At 51.3% G+C, this 20,084-nt stretch overlaps 1 protein-coding gene and 1 long non-coding RNA gene across 3 annotated transcripts in view; both read left to right on the forward strand.

The window, feature by feature from the left end:
• Positions 1-2,872: 2,872 nt before the first annotated feature.
• LOC150066815 (uncharacterized) lies at positions 2,873-10,936 on the forward strand. The gene is made up of 2 exons (XR_016533706.1): positions 2,873-8,072; positions 8,385-10,936. It is a non-coding gene; the product is annotated as an uncharacterized LOC150066815 (long non-coding RNA).
• A 3,093-nt stretch (positions 10,937-14,029) lies between these two features.
• Positions 14,030-20,084, forward strand: part of Asic1 (acid sensing ion channel subunit 1) — a 28,468-nt gene continuing 22,413 nt past the window's right edge. For both annotated transcript variants that reach the window (XM_090325560.1, XM_090325567.1), the window contains exons 1-3: positions 14,030-14,119; positions 15,033-15,410; positions 16,281-16,476. In XM_090325560.1, coding sequence (XP_090181686.1) covers positions 15,049-15,410; positions 16,281-16,476 — 558 coding nt within the window. In that variant the 5' untranslated portion in view covers positions 14,030-14,119; positions 15,033-15,048. The remainder of the gene's footprint in view (positions 14,120-15,032; positions 15,411-16,280; positions 16,477-20,084) is intronic.

Raw genomic sequence — 20,084 nt, forward strand, 5'->3', positions numbered from 1 at the left:
CAGCTTCTGCTCCCCAACACCTCCCTTCGCCCCCTCCTCCTCCCCGCCCATGCAAAACCCAGAAAATTAATCTCCCCTTCTGCCTGTGATATGGCGGGCTGCATTACAAGCTGGGCGTCGAGATAAAGCGGAGAGCCGAGGGACGGCGGCCCAGCGCCGGGGCCCCGGGTGGGGCCGGCCGGGGAGATAAGGGCCTCCCGGCTCCATGAATTATTCACCGGCTCTGCCTCCTCCGGCTCGCGGCCGCCCTGGGCGCTGAGATTGCGCCTTCCACCCGGGCAGGGTAGGGTGGGAGGGGGCTCTTGGGAAAGGGCAGCAGGCTGGAGAGAGAAGTGAGGGAGGATTGTGCTTAGCTGGGAGGGGAGGAGGGACGACTCCGAGGCCCCAGGCCCCATACAGGTTGGACTGCTTGCAAGGGAAGGAAGGTGTTCCTCCACCCCCCACCCCAAAAAATCTGGGGACTCCCAGACTCGGCCAGGACCCCCCCCCCCCGCAGGTGCTCTTCATCTATGCAAATAATTAACCGCGCTATTGAGCAGCTCCACGTGCCAGATCCCAGCATCCTAGAGCCAGAAATCCAGGTTCTGCCTTAGGGTGCCCTGGATCTAAAGCCCTCTTCTAAATGCTGGGTGAACTGAGGACCTGCATGCAATCACACTGAGCCTGCTCATCCACAATGCACCCCCGCCCCCTTGAATCAACTCCTGCTCTGTCTAGGCGCACTGCCGGAAAGGGGGTACAAGAGGAACTTACTCCTAAGGCATCTAGATCCCCTAAAGCAGAGAAAGCAGGAGGGCTGTGGCTGGAGCTCCTGGGAATCAGTGCTAGAGTAGAGGGTTAACCCAGGAAGTTACCTGGAGGAGATAAAGCCCCACAGTCCTCCGTGTCCTGTTTTCTTCTGGCTATCACCCACCCTCCCTCCAACACCTAGAATTCCCAGGCAGGGAAAAGACCTTTCCCTATCAGGAGCCTCCATCTCTCCTCACTTATCCCCCTCTCTCCAGCCCTCCCTCCCTGCTGCATTGTATATCCATCTGCCCTTTTAATCTACCTTGCCCTGATTTCTCCACCTCGCTTTTGCTCCTCTCTCTCTCTCTCTCTCTCTCTCTCTCTCTCTCTCTCTCTCTCTCTCTCTCTCTCTCTCTAATGATCCCTCCCTTCTGAAGCTGCGATTTCAGAAAATGACATGTTGACACATAAATCGGAATGCTCGATAGAAGATGGGCTATCTGCCAACCCTCCTCATATACACCCTCAGCTGTGAGGAAGGGAAAGAAGGGTCCTGTACAGTCCTGGATACACAGATGGCAGCGGAGCGGGGTGGGGCGGGAGGGGGAGGAGTGCACAATGGCATGGGGAGACAGGCCCATGGAGACTGACACAGGAAAGAGGAAAGAGACCATGAAATGCCCAGAGAACCAAGAATGAGAGGTACCTGAAGAGGGTGAAGGCCAGAGTCCTTTGGGACAATGGGCAACCCTGACCCAGCCGCTGCTTCTGTAGCAGACTTGGATTCCCACACTCACAAATCAGCAAACAAAGCACATTTAATAAGACCCAAATTCAAATTGGAACAGTGCTGATGAGGAGAGAGGCAGAAGGAGGTGTTTGGATGGGCAGAGGAAGAGTGAGCCTTGAATGATGGAGAAGGCAGTGACTTGGATGAGCAAGGGGAAAAACTGAGTAGCGGCAGAGAGAGATACGAGAGAGGAATGGGAAAGAAGAAAGGAGCAGAGGTAGGACAGTACAGGGTTGGGCCGGGAAGGGCGAGGAGGATCAGAGGAATATTTGATTCCAAAAAGAAAGAAAGCATAGGGAAAAGGTGACAGTCATGGAGGGGGAGCATGAGAGCTGAAGGAGAGGTATGTGGATGGGTCCCAGCCCCTTCCCAACTGACTGCTAATTAACTCCTTAATTGTCTCTGCATTTGCTGAGCTGGCAGATGAAGTGGATGCAGACAGATTGGGGCCCATGCGATTTCACGCACGGGGGAGCGAGAAGCACTGCCTGGAGTCCCAAGGGAACTTATCTCCCCTTGTTGCCCTCTCCTCCTCTCCCCCCTTCTCTCAGAGGCTGGGAGGGTGCTTCTGGACCTACAGCAGATGGAGCCATTTGCAAGGGAAGCATCCATGGAGAATTTGCCCCCATCAGCCTTTCAGAGACGACCCTCCAGCTTACCAGTGTTAATGGAGCACCTACTACTTAACTAGGCCCGCATTGCTTTGTCAGCAGAGGCATCAGCTTCCTTGTGTGAACACTCAGACATAGTTCTTTGCCTGGGACCACACAGCATGGGTGTGACAGAGCTCAGATTTGAACCCAGATGAGCATGAAAGCCCTGGGATGGGTCCTGATCAGAGGCTTCACTCCAGTGGACTGAAGGGAGAGGCTCTCCAGGCATGTTTTACTCTGAAGTCCAAGGGAGAAAAAAAAAAGAAAAAGAAAAAGATCTGAGATCTACGGACTGGAGAGGTCAGAGATAATGAAGTGCAGATGAAGCTAGAGAAGCTAGAATCTGTCAGGGTCTGGACAAGAGGTGGGTAGACCCAGAAAAGCATAAAGAAGCAGTAGGACACTAATCATAATCCTCAGATCCCTCAAGTGGCATCTTAGTAAATCCTTAGCAATGCCAGCTTCCTCTTTTCCTCATCCCTGCCTCACAAACAAACCCCTATCATGATACTCCTTGCTCTGCTACTCTGTCCTGGCCCACCCATCTATTTCATTCTTGACCTTTGTTCTAGATTTGAGAGATGGAAAAATACTGGCCTATGCCATTATAACGACTGCTCTTGCACAAAGCCCCAAAATGCTACAGAGTAACAGTAAACACCTATTCCAGAAACTCCAGGGCCCAGCGGTTAGTCACCTGTGCCAGAACCAATCAGAAATAGACTAATGGTTCAAACTAAATGTTATCCAATTATGAGCCTGTAACTGTGGAAAGTCCCTAAACTTGTTTGTACATAATTTTAAAAGCTGTGTAAACCCTTTGCTCGGGGCCTCCTAGTGTCACCGGCAACGAGTGCGTGGAGGACCTAGTTTGAACTCGCAATAAACGACCCTTGCTGCTTTGCTTTGACCTTGGTCTCTGGTGGTTCTTTCTGGGGTCCTTGGAGTTCAGGTACAATATTTGGGGGCTCGACCAGGATCCCCCAAGCCCACCCAGACACCTGGTCAATGGGTCGTGGAAGAACCGCCGGGTAAGTAAGCCGGCTTTGTCTCTGTGCATTGTCTGTTTATCTGGGTTGCCTGCAGGTTCTGTATCTGGGCCGAGGAAGTCCTGGCGGACGCGCTGTCAACCGGGCCGGTGGGAGACGTCCCCCCACCCCATCCCATCTGTGGCTATCTGTATTTATAATAGCCTGTCTGGCCAGGCAGGAATTAGCCTGAAGCGGGCTCCAGGTCTGTGTCTGTGTCAGTGTCTATGTCTGAATGTTCTGCTAACAGTTTCACTTTCCGATCGCGACAATCCTGGACCGAGAGGGACAGACTCTGCTCATATCTGGAAACCCGATACTCCGGCCCCTCGAGTGGAGTTATTCATCCTTTCGGTCTGTTACAGGAGACCCCCACTCCCACACTCTCCCCAGCCGAGACCATCTGCTGCGCGTTGATTTCCAACCCGAGGCAGTGACAACTCTGCCAACTCGTCTCAACCGTGGCCTTTCTCCTGACTGTTTCTCTTTTAAGTTGGGATCTTCTTTCTGAGATGGGGCAAACACAGACTACTCCTCTCACCCTCCTCGTGACTAATTTTAAGGATGTTCAAGGAAGGGCCTTTAAGTGTAGAAGTCAAGAAGGGCAAATTAGTTACCTTTTGCAGATCACAACGGCCTACCTTTGAGGCTGGATGGCCCCCAGGGGGTACCTTCAGTCTCCCCATAATACGGAAGGTCAGGGAAAAGATTTTCTTACCAGGCCTGGCTGGGCACCCTGTCCAGATTGGCAGGACTTGGTAGAAGATCCCCTGCCTGGCTATCTCCCTTTCTTCCTCCCCCAGAGACCAGTAGTGTCTTGGCCCTGCACCAAACCGATGTCACTGAGCCGGCCAAACCCTCTGCCCCCCTCTGCCCTATTCTACCCAACAGCTCCGACCTCCTATCCCTTGATCCCGCCCAACCCCGCAAGGCAGGAAGAAGGAGTGGAGGCGCCTTCCCCAGAGGAGGGAGAGGCAAATGTGGTTCTCCAGGACGACTGGGGAGATAGTGAAGCTGGGGGCCCGGGTCGGGCCCAGCCAGCAGCAAACCCGCGCCTCCCTGATTCCACGGCCGCCCTACCATGGTGGGAGATCACCCCTCTTGCCCATGCTGGAAACCCTAGACACCAGTACTGGACCTTCTCTACCAGTGACCTTTACAACTGGAAAACTCAGGATGCCCGCTTCTCTGATAACCCCAAAGATTTGATTTCTTTCTAGACAGTGTTATGTTCACCCACCAGCCCACTTGGGATGACTGCCAACAGCTCCTCCGAATCCTGTTTACCACGGAGGAGAGGGAACGGATCCAGGTGGAGGCCAGGAAGCTGGTTCCTGGTGAGGACAGCCAGCCTACTGTTAACCTAGACTTGATTAATGATGCTTCCCCTCTAACTAGACCCCCCCCCCCAGAACTACACTACGGCAGAAGGTAGGGGAAGGCTGCGAGTTTATCGCCAGACTCTAATGGTGGGTCTCCCGGCTGCTGCTCGGAAGCCCACTAATTTGGCCAAGGTATATGCCGTCCTTCAAGGTAAGACAGAAACCCCCTCAGGGTACTTAATAGAAGCCTTTAGGCAGTTCTCGCCCATGGATCCAGAGGCTCCTGAAAATCAGGCAGCTGTAGTTATGTCCTTTGTAAATCAGGCAGCCCCAGATATTAAGAGAAAATTACAGAAGCTGGAAGACCTAGAAGGAAAAAGTATTCAAGACTTAGTGAGAATTTCCCAGAGAGTCTTTAACAACAGAGACACTCCAGAAGAAAGACAGATAAGAGCCACAGAAAGAATGACAAAGGCACTGGCGGCTGTAGTTCAGCAAGGAGGCTCCCGTCCTGCGAGGTCCCTGGGTGGGAAACTAGGCAAAGATCAATGTGCATACTGTAAGGAGTTCCGTCATTGGGCCAGGGACTGCCCAAAGAAGAAAAAGAATAGGGTGGGCCAATGGCAGCAGAAGCCTACCGTGCTGGTCACTCAAGATCCAGAGGATTAGGGGAGATGGGGTTCCAATCCCCTATCGGAACCTAGGGTAACTATACAGGTGGAGGGGACTCCTGTCCAGTTTCTGGTAGACACAGGAGCTCAACATTCAGTTCTCACAAAGCCCCAAGGAAAATTGTCCGCAACCACGTCGTGGGTGCAAGGGGCTACAGGGATTAAAAGATACCCCTGGACGACTCAGAGAACTGTGAACTTAGGAACCAGGAAGGTATCACACTCCTTCCTGGTCAACCCTGAAAGCCCCTGCCCCCCTATTGGGAAGAGATTTATTAACCAAAATGGGAGCTCATATTTACTTCTTGCCTGATGGACCACCAAAGGTAACCGATTGCCAAGGCAAGCCATTGTCAGCACTCACCGTGACCCTGGAGGATGAGTACTCTCTCCATCAGCCACAAAAGCCCCTGGCCAGGAAACAGACTTTTGGCTTGAACGATTCGCTGAAGCCTGGGCAGAGACTGCAGGAATGGGATTAGCTACACATCGACCAGCCCTCTATATAGAAACAAAACCAGGGGTCGACCCAGTCCGAGTCCGGCAGTACCCCATGTCCCTGGAGGCAGGGGTGGGGATAACACCCCACATGCGGTGTCTCCTAGACCAGGGAGTACTGCGACCCTGTCGGTCAGCTTGGAATACCCCATTGTTGCCAGTACGTAAACCCCACACTGGCGAATACCAACCAGTGAAAGACTTGAGGGAAGTCAATATGGACATACACCCGACTGTACCAAATCCCTATACTCTCCTAAGTGCCCTCAGCCCTGAGGAAAAGTGGTACACTGTTCTAGACTTAAAGGATGCCTTTTTCAGCTTACCACTGGCTCCTAAAAGCCAAGAACTCTTTGCCTTTGAATGGACAGACCCAGAGAGGGGTATTAATGGGCAACTGACCTGGACTAGACTGCCACAAGGATTTAAGAACTCTCCCACCCGGTTTGATGAAGCCCTCCACGAGGACTAAGTGAGTACAGACAAAAACAGCCAAACTTAACCCTCTTGCAGTATGTTGATGACCTTTTAATAGCAGCACGAACCCCCGATGAGTGTGTCCAAGGAATAGAAGACCTCCTACAAACTCTGGGGAAACTGGGCTACCGAGCATCGGCTAAGAAGGCCCAACTCTGCAAGACTGAGGTAACCTATTTGGGGTACCTGTGAGAGGGGGGCAACGATGGTTGACCACCGCCCACAAAGAAACAGTGCTTCGCATCCCCCAACCGCAGTCACAGCGACAGGTACGGGAATTTTGGGGGTCAGCCGGATTCTGTCGGCTGTGGATCCCTGGGTTTGCAGAACTGGCCAAGCCCCTATATTTGGCCGCTAGGGATCAGCAACCCTTTCACTGGACAGAGGAGGCCGAGCAGATAAAGACAGCATTACTATCAGCCCCGGTGCTGGGGCTCCCGGATGCCTCTAAGCCCTTTCAACTGTTTGTGGATGAGAGGAAAGGAGTAGCGAAAGGAGTCTTGACCCAGCGCTTAGGCCCTTGGAGACAGCCCGTAGCTTATTTGTCTAAAAAGCTTGACTCTGTGGCCGCTGGGTGGCCCCCTTGCCTTCGAATGATAGCAGCCACGGCATTGATGGTGAAGGATGCAGACAAGTTGACTATGGGCCAGGAGCTGCAGGTTACAACACCCCATGCTATTGAGGGCATCTTAAAGCAACCCCCAGACAGGTGGCTCAGTAATGTCTGGCTCACTCATTACCAAGGACTGTTGTTGAATCCTCTCAGGATTCTCTTCTAGCCTCCAACCACCCTTAACCCTGCCTCTCTGCTACCCGATTCAGACTTAGAAGCCCCACTCCATGACTGTGCTGAGGTTCTAGCCCAGGTACATGGAGTAAGGGAGGACTTACGAGACCAGCCACTGCCAGACACGGAGATCGTCTGGTTTGCCGATGGGAGCAGCTTCGTACACCAAGGACAGGGGTATGCAGGAGCGGAGGTGGTCTCAGAGACTGAGATAATTTGGGATGAACCCCTACCGGCTCAGCACAAAAGGCTGAGTTGGTGGCTTTAACACAAGCCCTAAAGCTGGGAAAAGATAAAAGATATACAGATAGCCGGTATGCCTTTGCCACCGCCCACATACATGGGCCATTATACAGAGAAAGAGACCTCCTCACAGCTGAAGGAAAGATTATCAGAAATAAGGAAGAGATTCTGGCCCTCCTGGCCACCCTCTGGGAGCCAAAGAAATTGGCAATAGTCCACCGTCCAGGCCACCAAAAGCCTGTGGACTCCGTGTCAAGAGGAAACCACCTGGCCAACCAAATTGCTCGGGAGATAGCTCTGTCCCCAGCCCAATCCTTGGCCCTTCACCTCCCTGATCTGGAGCCCAGGGACTTGCCACCGACCCCCACCGAGGAGGACTTACAACGGATCAGCTTCTTGAGGGATGGTGGAGAGACTCCAAGTGTCGTATAGTACTCTCCGAGAGGTTAGAGGACAAGGTGTTTCAGAGAATCCACCTCAGCACTCATTTGGGCACCAGAAGGATGTAGGACTTGATAAGACAAACCGGACTGCGAATTAAGGGAGCACCTGACAAGATTGATCAAATTGTTGCAAGTTGCAGAGTTTGCCAGCTCAACAATGCAGGAAGAAACCCGCAAAACCCAGGGACAAGGTGGCGAGGTGACAAGCCAGGAGCCTATTGGAAAGTTGACTTCTCTGAGATAAAGCCAAGAAAGTATGGCTATAAGTACTTGCTAGTTTTTGTAGATACCTTTTCAGACTGGGTAGAGCCTTCCCCACCAAGAGCGAGACAGTGCAGATGGTGGCCAAGAAGATACTGGAAGACATCTTGCCCAAGTATGGTTTTCCAGTGATGATAGGCTCAGATAATGGACCTGCATTTGTCTCAAAGGTAAGTCAGGGGTTGGCTTCCATATTTGGAGCAGATTGGAAATTGCATTGCACTTATATGCCTCAGAGTTCAGGACAGGTAGAAAGAATGAACAGAACATTAAAGGAGACCTTGACTAAATTGACCATGGCGCAAACTGGGTAGCTCTTCTTCCCTGCGCTCTGTATAGGGCCCGTAATTCCCCCTTTAAGCTAGGACTTACCCCCTATGAAATAATGTTTGGCAGGCCGCCTCCCATAATACCTAACCTTAAAGAAAACTTACTTAAAAAAGAGAGTAATGATGATTTTGAATTTCTGTTTTCATTCCAAGCCCTATAATGGGCTCACCAAGAGGTCTGGCCCAAGCTGAGGGACCTGTATGAGACGGGGCCACCTCTGACACCTCACGACTTCTGACCAGGCAACTGGGTGCTTGTAAAGCTCCACCGACAGGAGACCTTGGAGCCACGGTGGAAAGGGCCCTTCCAGATCATCTTGACAACGCCCACCACTCTCAAGGTGGACGGAGTGGCCTCCTGGATCCATTACACCCACGCCAAGCCAGTGGACCCGTTTCCGGACCTCATTGAACCCTCAGCAGAAAAGACGACCTAGAGGATTGATCAGACCAAGAGCAATCCTTTAAAAATTAGGTTGCGCCGCCAAAAACTGTAACCATGCATGCTCTGCACTTTTGTCTTTTAATTAGTTTACCCTTATGTTCTGTCGCGACAAACCCTCACAGACCATCCAACTGGACGTGGGTGATTCGCAACCCCAAGACAGGAAAGAGAATAACTCTGACCACGACACGGGGACCCCTGCCTGAGTTCCCTGACCTCTGCTTTGACCTATGCCAGCTGGCCGAAGGATCCTGGGCCCGAACAAGTTGGACTAAACAAGACTCTTATCCAGAATGCAGATGGCGCAGTTGGTACATGTACTCAGGGGGAAAGTGGACCGACCGGTGTGGGGGTCCTGAAGAATATTACTGTAAGGCATGGGATTGTGAGACCAGCGCCTCCACCTGGTGGAGAGGCACTGGGAGGGATTTAGCAATCTTTTCCAAGTCCCGCAACCACGATTCCAATATTAGAGTACAATTCATGGATGCCGGGAAGAGGGCGCAGGGTTGGGAACTAGGTAAATCATAGGGCTTGTGACTATATCGCTCCGGGGGTGTGCGTTCAGGAGTACTGTTAACCCTGCAGGTCGTTAAGGTGCCTGATCGCCCCCCAGTAGTATAGGACCTAACTTTGCACTAAAGCCCGCCCGTAACCGGAAAACCAAGCAAATCCTGGAAACCTAAGGGCAAGGACCAAACAAAACTCAAAAGCCCCAGGGCCCACAAAGCCCTCAAACCCCTAAAACTGTAGATACCCCCGGCCCACCTGAAACATCAGGAGGATCCTTATGGCAATTACTACTGCTTACTTTTAAGGTCCTAAATCAAACCCGTCCCAATATTACAACCTCCTGTGGGTTATGCTATGACATGCAGTTCCCTTTTTACGAGGGCCTGGCCACCCAGGGGAATATTTCCATCTCCAACAATATTACTCAGTGCAGGTGGGAACAACAGGCCATCCATTTGACCTTACAAGCCGTGTCCGGACAGGGGCTCTGTGTGGGAAAGATTCCTGGCAATTACACAATTGTGTAATTCCTCCTTTAATTCCACTTCCCACACCAGGTATCTAGTGCCACCCTTGGACACGTGGTGGGCCTGTTCAACCAGACTTACCCCTTGTTTGTCCTTCCAGATTCTACGACGTGAAGGTGAGGGAAAAGAATCCTTTAGTGTATTAGTTCAGCTCCTACCTCGGGTAATTTATCACACTGAAGAAGAAATGATGACTCAATGGATAATGAACACCCAAAAAGGAAAAAAAGGAAGGTAATCACCGCTATTACCATTGGGAGCCTCATAAGACTGGCTGGATTAGGGACGGGAGTCGCATCTCTGGTAACTCAGCACACCTCCTATGAGTCCTTACGAGCAACAAGGATATTCAAGGTTTGGAAAAATCAATCTCTTTCCTCCAGAAATCCCATGAGTCATTAGCCGAGATGGTGTTACAAAACCAAAGGGGGTTAGACTTAGTTTTCCTTCAACAAGGAGGGCCGTGTGCAGCCCTAGGAGATGAGTGCTGTTTTTATGCAAATCACTCTGGGGTAGTCAGAAAATCCTTAGTCAAAATCCGAGAAGGCTTGGCAAAGAGGAAATGGGAAAGGGAGCAAAGCGAGGGATGGTTTGAATCATGGTTTAATTTCTCACCCTGGTTGACAACCCTACTATCTGCCTTGGTTGGCCCCTTGCTCTTGCTAATATTAGCCCTGATTGTAGGTCCCTGTATAATTAATAAATTAGTCGCTTTTATTAATGATAGAATAAATACCGTCCAGTTTATGGTGCTGCGGACACAGTATCAATCCCTCAATGGCCAAGAGTTACAGGGTTATTCCAGCCTGTAGAGATCCAAGATCCAAGATTGGCTCTAAAAATTTCATGAGAAAGGGGGGAATGAGAGATGGAATAATACTGGCCCATGCCAGTATAATGACCTCTCTTGCCCCAAGCCCTTGTTCTGGGAATCAAAAACTGCGAAATGTTACAGAGTAACAGTAAACACCTATTCCAGGAACTCCAGGGCCCAGCGGTTAGTCACCTGTACCCGAACCAATCAGAAATAGACTAATGGTTCAAACTAAATGTTATCCAATTATGAGCCTGTAACTGTGGAAAGTCCCTAAACTTGTTTGTGCATAATTTTAAAAGCTGTGTAAACCCTTTGCTCGGGGCCTCCTAGCGTCACCAGCAACGAGTGTGCGGAGGACCGAGTTTGAGCTCACAATAAACGACTCTTGCTGCTTTGCTTTGAACTTGGTCTCTGGTGGTTCTTCAGGGTGTCCTTGAAGTTCGGGTACAACAGAGTCACTTGTCAGCCTGCTTATCTCTGTCTTGCTTCTGGGAAGCTTTTGAGGGCTGGCACTCTGTTACTCTTCATCTTGTTCCCCAGGCCAATCCTGGGATTCAACACAGGAAAAGAGCCTCCATGGACCTATTATACAATGGACAGGACAGGAAGGGGATGATATGTGTGGTAAGATGCCCATCTCATTTGAAATGAAGAGGAAATAACAGCATGAAAAATGTAGGCTGGGTATACAAAAGAACTTCCTAAGGCTGCATCTGTGATACTATGAAGTCTTGACTCACACCCACCTATCCTAAAGAGCAAGTTTTATGAAGATTGGCTGCATATGAGAGGCCTCAGAAATTTGAAAAATTCCCAAGTTAGGCACTGGTGGCTAACATCTGTAATCCTGGTTATGCACGAGGCTAAGATCGGGAGCATGGTGATTTGAGGCCAGTTCAGGCAAAAAAGCCTATAGGACACCATCTACAGAATAACCAGCAAAAAGAATAGCTCAAATGGTAGAGCAAGCAAGCCAGCCAAGCAAGCAGGAAAGTTGATCTGTATTCCCCACCCCCCATGCCCCAGAGATTCTGAGTTAGTTGATGTACGGTGGTGCCACTGCCTCTGTGTTTAGTCTGTCCTGATGTGGCTGTGCTGGTGGTTTTACAACTGGATCCCAATGCTAATGCTAATAATAGTCATTATTTACTTATTGAGGATTAACCAAATACAAGCCAAGTACCGAGCATAAGCTTAGTACTAAAAGTAAAGCATTTTTTCATGCATTATCACATGTAATCCTCCAAAAAAAAAACCCAATCCTGTTAAATAAATATTGTTTGCATCTTATAGATGAGGAAATGGTGGTGGCTCAGAGAGGTCAAAGGACCTGCCTACACTAATAAACGGTAGGACCAGGTTTGGGAACTGAGATCACTTGCTTCATGCCTTTTATCTTCCCCCAGACTCTTCCTGAGGCTGCTCATTGGCCTCAATCAGTTCTCGCCTACCTCCATCTCAACCTCATCACCTTCCCTCCACCCCCGCTGCTCCCTCTGCTCTCTCTGTAACATCCCAAGTGATTGAAGCAATTTGCAGCCATTAGAAGAGACTCCATGTGTCACTCAGCCTGTGAGGGTGGGAAGGTGGGGGAATCACAGAAGCTGTAAGGTAGTCTTCCCCTCCCCCTGAGAGCATTTGGGATTCAGAAATCAGACTAGGTCCAATGATGCTCCTCGGGTCCCCTTTCGGGACCCTGTCAGGTGAATTCTCACTCCCAAATGCCCCCTTTGAATAGAATCTACGTATCTGGCAAAGTGCTGCCACCCAGTGGCTGCCCAGAGACATGGCAGCCCACCGACCCCGCCTGGTGCTGCTGGACAGCTCCCCTGAGCAAGAGCCGAATAGAAGATGGCTTTCTTTGGGCGGATGAGGGTACCCAGTACATTACGGGATGGGTCTGCCGTCCTAAGCTCACACACTCGCACTAGGTACCTCCAGATTCCATCATGGTTTCTTCATGTGTCCTCACAACTTCCCATCCAACTTCTTTCCCACAATATCATCCTCTCCTCTGTAATTGGTTCTTCCTTCCAACTTAAAAAAAATAAACAAGAACAACAAACAACCAGCACCACATCCAGTAGATTCCTTTCTCACCCCCCCCCCAGTGGCACTGTCCTGTAAGTGGAACAAATGAGACCCTAGAGATAGAATTCTGGTCCCCGCACCCTCCTCCTCCTCCTCTGACACCATCAGACCTCAACAACCTCGGTGCTAAGAGCCCCTAATGAGCATCAGCAAATTAACAGCTTCCCCTTGATTGCTCCTTCTCTGTTAATTGGATAGGGAGCCCCCCCCCCACCAAGGCCACTCAGGAGAAGGAAAGGAGGGAAGGAGAGAGGTGAGAGCTACAGGCCAGGATACAACCCCCGGATTTCTGCTCCATTCCTGAATATTACTTCCTCTTTCTGGCCCTTCCTCAATCTGGAGCACCCCCCTTTTTATTTCTTTCCTCTTTTCTTACTCCTATCCAAGATTCTCCTGAAGTCTGGCCCTTTCTCCTTCCTTCTCTCTGTTCCTTCCTTAGAGATTTGGTGAGGAGGAACTTTAAACATGCCCCCCCCCAAAAAAAAAACAAGCTGAGGATGAGGGTGTAGATGTCAAGGCCGTGTGTGTGTGCATGAGTGTGTGCTTGGTGTGCAGGTGGAGAGGAAGGATGAGACCAGGTGAAGACGTGTCTGGTGTGCGAGGGAGGGCCAGGTCTCTGTGCAGGGAGGGCGTTCGTGGTGTGTATGAGTGTGCACGGCATGGTGTGACTCCAGTCTGTGTATGTCTGTATCTCCATACAGGCAAGTGCTTGAAATCAGTCAAGTGTGACTTGGAGCTTGTGTGTGTGTGTGTGTGTGTGTGTGTGTATGTGTGTACACGAGTGTGCCACCAGAGGAAGCAGCAGCGAGAGGCAGGAGCATCGATCCGAAGGAGACAGCGCGGGGAGGGGGGCGCTAGGGGCCGACACCCTCCTTCCTGCGCGCACCCCCGCGCGCGCACACCCCACACACACTGTCACACACACAGGCACACACACAGGCACACATACAAGCCACTGGGCCACGCAAGCCGAGGGGAGACGGGCTCCGGAACCCGAGCGAAGCAGCGCTGCCGAGAGCGGCTGGGAAGAAGGGGCGAGCCGGCGGGGAGGGGAGCCCTGGGTTCCGCTGCTGCCGGGGCCGGGGACCCCGCGCGCACACCGGGCCCGGAGACACCCTCGCAGACACTCGTAGGCGCGCACGCGCACCCTCTCCTCTCCTCCTCCCCTCCCGCCGCCACCCGGCCGGACGATGGATCCCTGCAGATCCCGGGGCTGAAGGCACCGCGCACCGCGCACGGCGCACCGAGCCCCGGGCGGACGAGTCGAGCCGAGCCCAGCCAGCGCGCGCGGGCGGGCGGGCGGCGGACTGAGCCGAGCCGGGCCGGGCCGGGCCGGGCCGGCCGCTCCCTGCAGGGCTCTGCGCGGCGTGTGCCGCGGCGGCCGCGGGCTCCGGCTTCGGGCCATGAGCCCCTCCGCGGCTCGGCGCTGAGCCCACCAACGGCCCCGCGCCCCACGACCTGCCGCCGGCTGCCAGCTTCCCGAAGCCCCCCTCAGGTGGGTTTCCCCGATCGCATCGCCTTTTGCCCGCGGGGCTTCTCCGCGCCCCCCACCCCGAAGCCGGGCACTCTTCTCCGCTCCTTCGCTCTCCCCAGCTGCTGGGGAGGCTGGGTGGCTAGGGAGGGGGGCGGGGGCCGAGCCGGGGATCGGACTGCAACGCGAAGCTGGACTGGAGGGGGTGGGGGGGACCTTGGGGCGGGGACAAGTGGCTGTCATAGGGAACCGCGCCCCCCCACCACAATCCACCTCAGGCAGCCCTCCACCCCACCCCCAAACACACACACACACACACACACACACACACACACACACACACACACACACAGCCTGCGCCCATGCCTATGTAAGAAATCAGATACAGCAGGTGAGGACTCAGGCTAGGCCCCGCCCCCCCCAGCCGTGCCCACCTCCCTCCCCCAAGGATTTTCTGGCCCAGGCTCAACTCCTGGGGTGACAGTCTAGTCCGGGAGGAAGCTGAAGAGGAACTCCTGACCCCAGGCGCAGCCCATCTGGGGGAATTTCGGCTCCACGACTGGGGTAGACGATCCTGTCCCAGAGTGACCCCACATCTGGAAGGAACTCCTGTGCCTGCTTGTGGGAATATGGGGAATTCCCTCTTTCCCTTCGGCAACTAGATCTGGGGTCTCCGCTGGCCTGGAAGCTTCCCTGGCAGAGCATTCTCTTGGCCTGAGCTGACCTGCCCTACCCCAACCTCTGTTTTAGGAAGAGCCCATCCAGGATAGACCCCCTTACCCTGACAGCTCTGCACTTGCACACCAGAAAACTCTAATCCCCAAGAGCAGAGAACTCTGGAGAGAGGGATTCTGGAAGGATGTACTTGGAAGGGCTCTTGTGTACTGTTACCCCAGAATGATAATAGACTCTTATCTCTCCCTTTCACAACCCCCAGGATCACCTCGGCAAGGATGGAACTGAAGGCCGAGGAGGAGGAGGTGGGTGGCGTCCAGCCCGTGAGCATTCAGGCCTTCGCCAGCAGCTCCACACTGCATGGCCTGGCCCACATCTTCTCCTATGAGAGGCTGTCTCTGAAGCGCGCCCTGTGGGCCCTGTGCTTCCTGGGCTCACTGGCCGTGCTGCTATGTGTGTGCACCGAGCGTGTGCAATACTACTTCCACTACCATCATGTCACCAAGCTCGACGAGGTGGCTGCCTCCCAGCTCACCTTCCCTGCCGTCACGCTGTGCAACCTCAATGAGTTCCGCTTTAGCCAAGTCTCCAAGAATGACCTGTACCATGCTGGTGAGCTGCTGGCCCTGCTGAACAACAGGTGGGCGACTCTCACCTACCCCCCCCAGTCCAGCTTATTGGGGGTGCCTATCAGGGTGCTTACTTTCTTACCCCACCAAGAGCCAGCCAAGTTTGCCCTCTTGCTGCCATCCTCGCACCCCACCCCTCCAAAATCCTTTCCATTTACCATAAAGGATTCAGGGTACTGTTAAAGTATCCCAACTAAGGGCACCCAATCTCGTTCCAATATAGTCCAAAATAGCTCTACCTCCACGCACACAGCCTGAACTGTGAGATATCAGCACCCAGTCTTAGTTAACTTTGCCCTCCCTCCTGCCACTGTGCCTTGATCCCCTCAGAAATGTGAAAGAACGCCTTCAACTGGCAGAAAGTATATCATAAATGCTATCGCTCCTGTTTTATCCAGGCTGCATCTTACTTGGTTTTGTTTGTGTTGTGCCTTTGTGCTGGTCCTGGGTCTTGAGCTCAAGGTCTGGATGCTGTCTCTCAACACTTATGCTTAAGGTCAGCATCCTACCACTTGAGCCAGAGCTCACTTCAAATTTTTGTTGATTAATTGGAGAAAAGTGTCTCACCAACTTTGCTGCCCAGGCTGGCTTTGAACCGCAATCTTCAGATCTCAGCCTCCTGAGTATCTAGGATTACACACATGAGCCATTGGTACCTGACAATACACCTCACTCTTATGCTAAGAGGCTCAGATTCTGCGCAGCCATCACAGGTCCTTCTGACTCCATGTCCTCTGGGCACGTCCAGCTCTTCTTCCTTGCCTGTGTGTATCCAGATCTACTCTGCCCCAGGACTGGATGTTGCCCCTTCCCAAGTGTAAGATGGTCTCTGGTGGTCATGTGCATCCATGTGACAGCCCCCACCCCATTCCTGGCTCCAGGTATGAGATACCTGACACACAGATGGCTGATGAAAAGCAGCTGGAGATATTGCAGGACAAGGCCAACTTCCGCAGCTTCAAACCCAAGCCCTTCAACATGCGTGAGTTCTATGACAGAGCTGGCCATGACATTCGCGACATGCTGCTCTCCTGTCACTTCCGAGGGGAGGTCTGCAGTGCTGAAGACTTCAAGGTGGTGAGTGATCCGCTGATGTTGATGGGGGTGTCAGCCTGACCCTCAGAGGGGGAGGCCAGGCTTCTCGCAAGCTTGCTGTTCCAGGAGAGGAAATTGTATGTCTTCAGCTTTGCTTTTGACTGGAGAGGACTGTGCTCAGCACTTGGTACACTTGTTGTGTGGTAGACCTGACCCTCAGCCTTGCATGATGGCAGGGATGAGCGTGTACGATGCACACCACAACACACACTTTCAGACACTCCCATACACATGTACTCATATAGCCTGGCCTTGCCTGGCCACCAGTGTTACCTTCTAGGTCATAGGTGTCCCGATTAAGAGTAATACTTGTTTCTCACAATTAATTGGGGGACTATCTCCTGGGAGCTTGAAAGGAATGCAGTCTGGTCAGAAGCCAATGACTCATGCCTGTTATCTTAGTGGCTCAGGAGGTTGAGATCTAAGGACTGAGGTTCAAAGCCAACCCAAGTAGAAAAGTCTATGAGGCTCTTAGCTCCAATTAATCGCCAAAAAGCTAGACATGGGGCTATGGCTCAAGTGATAGAGTGCCAGCAAAAAAAAAAAAGTCAGGGACAGTGCTTAGGCTCTGAGTTCAAGTCCAGAACCAGGCACCAAAAAGAGAAAGAAGGAAAGCAAGCAAGCAAGCAAGCAAGCAAGAAAGGAAGAAAAAAAGAAAGAAGGAAAGAAGAGAGAGAATGAAAGAAAGAACAAATGAAAGGAAGGAAGATAGAATGAAAGGAGAGGAGGAAGGGAGGAAGGGAGGAAGGGAAAAAGAAAGGCCTTTGCACCTCCCCTCACTTGCTAGACCTCCTGAGTCAGAGTTTGGATTCTGACAAGATGCCTGCGTGAGGGGATGGGGAGTGGCTCAAGTAGCAGAGTACTTGTCTAGCAAATACACAGAGTTAACCCCTCATTTCTGCTTCCTTTTCCCCATCTCCCCCCCAACACACAAAAAGATGCCTTAAAAGTTTGAGAAGCGAACTTTCTCCTAAATAGCCATATAAGTAGCTGGGCATATCAGTGCATATCTGTAATCTTGACTGAAGTAGGAGTCCTGTGAATTCCAGAACAGCCTAGACTCTATCATGAAACAACAACAACAAAAAGACAAGCAGACAGGTCGTTTTTTCCTTCTGTGGTCTCCTCCCTGCCTATGCATAATTGCAGGCACTCACACACACACACATGCACACGCACATGCACACACACACACTTGTTTAGGTTCTCTCTCTACCATCAAGAGCCACGGTTGGAGGGAATGCACAGTCCTGGCTGAGCTGAAGCCTCCCTTTGCTTATAAAAATGGAGACACTTCCTTCCAACTGGCACCACATCCCACAGATGTGGTAGCCTCTGGCCGGCTTGGGGGACTGACTTCCACATCTGACATGCTATGTGGTCCTAGGCAAGTTACACGGTGTTTTCAAGGTTAAGAGACACACCGAGCTAGTTGACATGAAACATGCCTATAATCCCAGTGCTCAGGAGGCTGAGGCAGGATCGTGAGTTTAAGGCCTGTGTAAACTACATAGAAAAACCTTGTCAATCAAACATAGACAAGAAAAAAAAATGGGAAGAGATCAAAGGACCTACAGCCATGTATGAATAACCATAACCCCAAATGGGAGGAAGGTGCTTATCAATGCTTCCTAATGTTTGCCAGGCTTTCTGTACCCTTTGATAAATAACTATATTAACTCTATTCTACAAAAGCACAGACCGAGACACAAAGGGGGAATAATTTGCTGCAGTCCACTGACTGGTTAATGACAGAATCGGGATTAGAATGTGTGTTTCCTTAAGTCCCAGTACAGTCTACTGATTTCGTTGCTGGCCCTGGAGTTCCTCTGTCCACTTCTACCTCATGTGTGTGTGTGTGTGTGTGTGTGAGTGTATGTGTGTGTGTTGCCAGTACTGGGCTTGAACTCAGAGCCTGGGTGCTGTCCCTTAGCTTTTTCATTCAAGATTGGCACTCTACAACTTGAGCCATAGCTCCAGTTTGGCTCTTTAGTGGTTAATAATAAGGGTTTAACCAACTTTCCTGCCCAGACAGCTTGAACCTCAGATTTCAGCCCCTTGAATAGCTAAGATCACAGACATGACCTACCAGTACCCAGCTACTTTTTCTTTCAACAGCTTGGGGCCTCAGCATCCCCTATTTTCATGCTTACAACCGATTCTCCCTTCTCTGAACCTCCTTTTTCTCCCTGTCCATTTTTCTCCCTCACTGGCTCGCTTCCTCCTAGCATGAACTGCCATTGTTTGTGTAGAAAGGTTAAAGCCATAGTCGTGTTTAATGTTTACAGCTGAGGTTGTACAAGACTTCCCAATCTGTTTAAGCCCCTCTCTGCAGACAGGTTTTACAGGCCTTTGTCAATCCTCCTAGACAAAGTTTATATGATCAACTCCTTGCTGAGCCGAGCTGAGAGGGAGCTTAGCCCAGCTGCAGGAACCACATCCTTCTCTTTTCTTTCTTCACCACAGGAAGGCTTAGATTTCCCAAAGCTTAGACCAGGGACCCCAGACTCATAAACTATGTTCCTGAGAAATTGTGGGTGCAGGTAGAAGCAAAACCCAAACCGACAAGCAGAAGTAACCAACAGAAAGGAAAAGGAAAACGTTGGCTTTGATGGTTTGTGTGGTGCTAAATGAAATTAGGAAGTGCTTGACTTAACCTGGGAAGGGGCTAACTGTAAAGTTGGGATATAACAAGCCCATTGAAAGTGTTCAGCTGAGTCTCCATCATTTCCAGAAAGATTTCACATGGTGATGTTAAGATATGTTTGGCCAGGCACCAGTGGCTCATACCTGTAATTCTAGCTACTCAGGAGGCTGAGATCTGTGGGTCATAGTTCAAAGCCAGCCCAGGCAGAAAAGTCCCTGTGAGACTCTTCCAATTAATCACTCAAAAACTGGAAGTGGTGCTGTGGCTCAAAGTGGTAGAACACTAGCCTTGAGCAAAAGAGCTTAGGAACAGTGACCAGGCCATGAGTTCAAGCCCCACAACCACCACCACCAACAAAAGACACCATCCAGGTCCCTACTATGATTTCTCAGTTCTGGGTTTCCAGACCAGAGTTTTCTATGTCTCAGTGCATGACAAAGACCTGATCCTGAATATGGTTGCTCTCTGCCTCTTTCCATGTTAAGGGCTTTCTCACTTCTACCTGTAGTGTTGCACCTGCACTGATAGGAGGGGAGTCAAGTTGTGAGTCCCTATCTCTAACCTTCATGGTAAAGAATGGCCTGGCAGGCCCCAGAGGACTGTAGCTACTTTGCTGGCATTCTACCCTCTCATCTCTTCTTGGTCTCATGATGAACATTCATCTTTCAGTCCTTGTGTGTTGGGGATGTGGATCATTGAACACGTATAGCTCTAATAACAACAAAAAATCTGTCTATACAGTCCACACTTAGGCAAGATCAACTTCATGTTCCTTCCTTTTTGTTTCCTTCTTTACTTCTCTCTTCTTCTTTCCTTCCTTTCTTCCTCTTTTCCTCTTCTGACTTCCTTCCTTCCTTTCAACAGGGATGTATATTCCAGAGTGATTTCAAACTCACCCTCCATCTTCCTTAGCCTTCTAAATATTGGAATTACAGGCATGTGT

This window comes from Megascapheus bottae, chromosome 2 (genome assembly GCF_031878675.1).
Source record: "Megascapheus bottae isolate mThoBot1 chromosome 2, mThoBot2.hap1, whole genome shotgun sequence".
Taxonomy (NCBI): domain Eukaryota; kingdom Metazoa; phylum Chordata; class Mammalia; order Rodentia; family Geomyidae; genus Megascapheus; species Megascapheus bottae.